The 5,600-nt window shown below is 40.2% G+C and overlaps 1 protein-coding gene across 1 annotated transcript; it reads left to right on the top strand.

Moving 5' to 3' along the window:
- Positions 1 to 598: 598 nt before the first annotated feature.
- On the top strand, positions 599 to 2,498 carry LOC101291931 (F-box/FBD/LRR-repeat protein At3g52680-like). Its single transcript, XM_004301926.1, has 2 exons — positions 599 to 1,228; positions 2,019 to 2,498. Exons 1-2 carry the CDS (start codon positions 599 to 601, stop codon positions 2,496 to 2,498), a joined length of 1,110 nt encoding a protein of 369 aa, XP_004301974.1.
- The last annotated feature ends 3,102 nt before the right edge of the window (positions 2,499 to 5,600 follow it).

Consider the following 5,600-nt stretch of genomic DNA (forward strand, 5'->3'; position numbering starts at 1 on the left):
AGGGAAACATAAATATTTTTATTTATTAATTTATTTTTTGTCCACTCACTCTGACGTTATTAAATGTTTTCCCCTGGGCCCTTCGTTTTAAATTGCCCAGTCTGCAGAGTTCGGGTTGGATCTAGTAGGAGACGAGGCATAGTCACCCGCATTTCTGCCAGTTTTCGCCAGTAGGTTACCTGTTCAACCTACTCGTGTTTTCTTGCTTCCGCTTGTGTTTAGTAGCTCTGAATACTTTAGAATTTTGTATATTATGTGATATTCAGAAGCGTTAAATTAAGAGTGTAATATGAAATTTTTGAGTTAGGGTTGTCCATCTGCAAGGGAGATTTTCTTAATCTTTTCAGTAAATTTTCCTTGGAGGTGGTCCCCGCACGACTTACTCTGGGTTTCAGGGTGAAATTCGGGGTGGGTCGTGTCACATTATGCTGTGAGGACCTGTATTCTGTCTACAAGATGGAAGAACATATGGGCATCTGTTCCGACTTTAGACTTCCGCATATCGGGTTTCTCTAGCTCTGCTAATTTTTTGGCCTTTGTTGATTATGTACTTTTCTTCCGTCACTCATCAAAAATCCACAAATTTCAGCTTCTCTGAATGAATGAAGATGTGGAACACTCACGTGTTAATGCTTGGATCAACACTGCCATTAGGCGCAATGTTGTTGAAATTGATCTTTGGGCCATGTATTCAGGTTCATCCCAGATTCTTGAGTTGCCTAAAAGCCTTTTCATGTGCAAAACATTGGAGAGTCTGAAGCTGAGATCACCATTTATTAGTAATCTTCCTGCTTCAGGGTGTTTTCCAAGTCTCAAGTTTCTCTATGTTGACTTTTTCCGTGAGGTTCATGACACAATGCTTCCAGTTTTCTCTAACTTGCCGAAACTTGAAGATTTGACTATACGTTGTCATTCTCGATGTGATTCTTCTCAGAAATTAAACATTGCTGCCCCTGCACTCAAGAAGCTAAGATTAAGTTTGTATACAAATGATAATGGTATTAATAGCTACAACTATCTAATTAATTGCCCAAAGCTTGAAAATCTTTATGTCAATGAGCGGGTTCCATCGACCTATTATTGGGGCAAAGCAAAATCCCTAGTCAGAGCTAGTATTTATCTACATCAACATTGCTCAAATGAACAGCTAAGTTTCTACGATGTGACTGCGCTTTTGGCAGGAGTATCCAATGTTATAGATTTATGTCTTTCAGCTCATTGTTTTGAGGTGAGTACAGCCTGTGTTCCTTCCTTTGTACTTTTTGGTAGGCTAGACTATAGGTTTATAAGATACATGTTCTTTAGAATAGAGGCTAGTACATGTGTGCGAGAATCAGTCTCATGATCCAATCACTTAACAGAATGAAATAAATCAACTTGTACAAGTTTTCTAATTTGATTGCTGCTGTTTGTGATGTCTCTATTACTTTGTTTGTTTGGCTTTACTATTGCTTCTCAAGTTTTTCCCCTTTCTGTTCTTTTTTATTTCTTACAGTAGGTTCATCATCGGCTTTCCTGTACATTCTCGCTATTATTAATATAATTTATGTTTGGTATCCAAAATATAGCTTCTCAGTTCTCACTAGTTCTTAGTTTAGTAAGGCGGAACTGAAATCTAGGAGTGTAATTAAATCAGAAGATTCTTTATTCCCTGAGGAAAAGATGTCTCCTCCATCTGCCAATGGGCTACTTTTTACTCTTTTTTATCCATCTTGTCATATATTATGAACTTAGATTATGCGTAAGTATATGTTTGATTTCTGCATGACCTTCTGTTTGATTATTTCTTCATATTTCACAAAGGTTGTCTCTCTGCCTCCTTAATAAAATTTGAGACAATTGAAGCTGGTGATTCATAATTGCTTTTGCTGGGAGTTGCTTACAGAGTTGCTCAAAAGATCACCTCTCCTGGAGTCTCTTGTCTTGGAACGTAAAGTAAGATGTTTTTCCACTTCTTCAATATGAAACTATAATGTAGTTCTTACTGATTGTCATTTGACTTGTATTTGACACAATAGGTAGGGTGCCAGGTGGTTTCAGAAGACTCTGAGAGTGAAGAGGGCTCAGACCATGAAGAGAGGTCAGAGAGTGAACAGGGATCATATGATGTAGATGGGCCAGTGAATGAACAAGGGTCAGAGCATGAAGTAAACTCCAAGAGTGAAGAGGGATCTTTGCATAAAGGGGGGTTAGACCATGAAGACGGGTTAGATAGTGTGCAAGGGTCAGAGCATCAATGGAATCCTCTAGATTCTGTGCCTAGATGTTGTTGGTTACACCTCAAGATTGTCTCCATGGAGAACTTCAGGGGAAACCGTGAGGAGTTGGAAGTGGCAAAGTACTTGCTGCAGTACGGTCATGTCTTGAACAAGATTACTATATCTTTGGATGATCTTGATTGGGTTGAAAAAGTGAAGATCTACGAGGAGATTCAATGGCTTCCGAGGGCTTCAAGAACTTGTAGAGTTGTACTAACCTCGAAGGGGGGTTTTGTGTAAGGTGCTGTAGCACATACTCTATTCACAAGGATGAATCTACTCGACTTGTATGCTTTTCATATCGTATTTTCTTATCAAGTCTCTACTTTCTCAAATTGTATGGGGACTGAATTTTGGTGTCCTGTTATCATGTCTATGGCACGGAAGATTTTCATCTCATCTTGAGTCTTGCCATGCTCAATAGTCATCCCTATGATTATCTGAACTGAAAGGAGTTAAAATAATAAAAATTGAAGCTGAACTATTAGTCTTGCATGTTAAGTTAACTCGAATAGACCTGGTTCTGGTGTTCATGAGTAATGTGAGGTAAATGTCCTAATGTTCTGGTTTTGAAATAATGTAGTCCAAAATTTGAAACAAAAAAAAATGATAAAACCATTAGTGCCTTTTCTTCTCTCTCAAAACTTTTTCCTCCTCTCTCCCCCCCCCCCCCCCAATCTAGATCGTTTTGATATGGATCTTGGCATGAGAGTTGGGGGAGCCTCTGATTTCCTTTCCTTTTCGTAGTTTTATGTTTCTGCTATCGGCATCATCCTTTACGGGAACTATCCACCAGCCGTTTTGGCCGGTTTCCCCGGAGTTCTTTTCTGATTTGAGGCTACATGCCTCTCCTCTTGGCTACTCGGCCTTTCCCTTTTATCGTATTTGTCATATGGTTTGCTTCTAGATCTGTCCTGATGATCCCAACCCACTTTTATCCAGATCTATCCATATTCTTCTTCTTAAACCGGTTACGATCGGCTAGCGGCCTTTATTAGTTTCCTTCCGCCGAATCTGCGGCTCCTCGGAGCTTAAATCAAAACAGCGTTTACCCGTTAGTAAAGCACCCGGTGATGCTTCTAAAGGCTGAACACCCTTTGGGTGCCTATCTCTTCAATCCCCTTGTGAATTTCACCAACCCTTACATTCAACCAGTTTATCTAGTTGAATCTGTGGCGGAAGATGTTCTCCTATTCGAAGAAGGTTTGAGGTATATGGGTATTATGAGTTTGCATCTGAATATCTGTTTATGAAATTGGTATGGGAGCTTTTAATGATCATCAGACAAGGTCGAATCGTGTGTCTAGATGCTTCGATTTTCACGGCGGCGAGACGATCAGTTTTGGTCAAGAAAGAGCTGACACTATGGTATCTTCCCTGCGGCTGCGAGAGATTTAGGATGGATTGGATTCGCCTGGTTTAAGTCATGTTGTTGTTGTTGTTGTTCTTTTAAGTTTCATTATTGTTGATCGTTGTTCCATCCTAGTTTTTCTAGGATTTGTAACATCTGTTTGATTCAATGAAATTCTATTTCGCCTAGGGCTGGGCATGGGAAGGGATGGGACATGATATAGCTAATCACACGGTCCGTCCCGGACATTGAAATCAGGACGGGACGGGCTTTGAGTTTTTTTAGATTTCATCCCACCCGAGCCCTATCCCGATCGGGACGGGATGGGATGAAACAGGACGCGCCCAGTCCTTGATAAAAAAAAGTTGAAAATAAACTTGTAAACAAAAAAAAGAGTTCTATAGTATTATATTGTTCTTTACTCTATTAAGTGTTAACAAGTACTTGTAACATATTTATAAGTACAACATGGTGTAATAAGAGAGTTTATACTACTTACTTTCTCTAAACCTGTCATCGCTACTACGGTGCAAGAAGAGAGTCTATAACAATCAACAAATTAAAGTATTAAACATTATTGTTATTGAATTGGAGACAACCTAATAACTTAAAGAACTAAAGAGCTAAGATCAAAACATTTAAATGAAAGGAATTGTGAGGATTTCAAAAAAGATGTCTCTCTTCCTAGCTCTGCTAGGGGTTTTACTCGACGGTGGCAGCGGTCGACAAAACTCCCAAACTGACCTGCAACGGTAATTCTCTTTTGATGAGGAAAGAGATCTCTTCTCCAGTCTCTTTTTCTCCAATCAAAGGCAGTGATGGATGGCTCTATCGTGCCTTATATGGGCGGTGGTGGATGTCGAGTCCAACTTGTGGTGGTGATGGCGGCTTTGTTCATCAGAATCTCCTAAACAAAGGTCTTGGTTGTTCTCTTTTTGTTCTTGCCTTTGGGTTTGATACAAAGGAGGAAACAATACAGGCCGATCGACTTGTGGCTTGGGATGGAATGGGAACGTTGAAGAGGATTGGAGCGCTCGGCGGTGGCTTGTTTGGCGGCAGTTGGGAGCCCTCAATTCAGATCTTTGCGTCTCAGATCTCGGCAAGAGGGCATGAACCAGGTATTCACCATATTTCTGTTGTTGGGGAGGATGGTGGTGCTTTGGCTCTGATTCTAGATTTTGTTCCGACGGCGCCGCTGCTATCTGATGGTGATGACGGCGGGGAGAAGATGAAGGTTGCTAGGGTTTCTCTCAAGGTTTCTCTAGGAGTTGGGCTTGTTTGGGCTTGGGCTGCATCAGCTAGGGTTTCATATGATTGGGCTGTGACGGATGAATTTGGGCTTTGGCCCCTAATTTAGAATGAGTTATGGTCCAGGTAACTAGTGATTTTCGAAGAGTCTTGATAGTTTTCTCCAAAACCTAGTTTTACCTGTAAAATAATTGTGCTTAATCGCTATAAGGTGGGTGTACTTAGGATTTCAAAGCTTATGTTTTATCTAGTATAGGACTTGCAATTCTGCAAGACGATGTTTTCTGACGACCCTACAAGGGTACGTCGTCTTTGTACTGCTTGCTCTGATTTAAATCGTATGACCTTTTGATAAAAAAAAAACATTTAAATGAAAGGCTCAAATCACATCTTAATCAATGAAAAATCAATCATTAAAATAGTCGGGACGGGACGAGCCTAAGCGAGACTTGAATTATGGGCCTGACGTTTTGAGATTTAAATCTCGTCCCATCCCGGCAAATTTTAGGATAGGCCCGGGACGAGTTCGGGATTACAAGATTTTATGCCCACCCCTAGTTTCGCCAAAAAAAAAATAAAAAAAAATTAATATAATCCAAAATGTCAAAGGTTCGCAGTTTTATTCTGTCATTCATAAGATCATAAAGTTGTTCAAGCTTTTGTTCTCTTTCTTGAGACGGAGTCATTGTTGTCGAGTGTAAAGACTTGGTAGCCACTGTAAAATCCACGTTTCGTCACTCGGG

This window comes from Fragaria vesca, linkage group LG5 (assembly GCF_000184155.1).
Source record: "Fragaria vesca subsp. vesca linkage group LG5, FraVesHawaii_1.0, whole genome shotgun sequence".
NCBI lineage: Eukaryota > Viridiplantae > Streptophyta > Magnoliopsida > Rosales > Rosaceae > Fragaria > Fragaria vesca.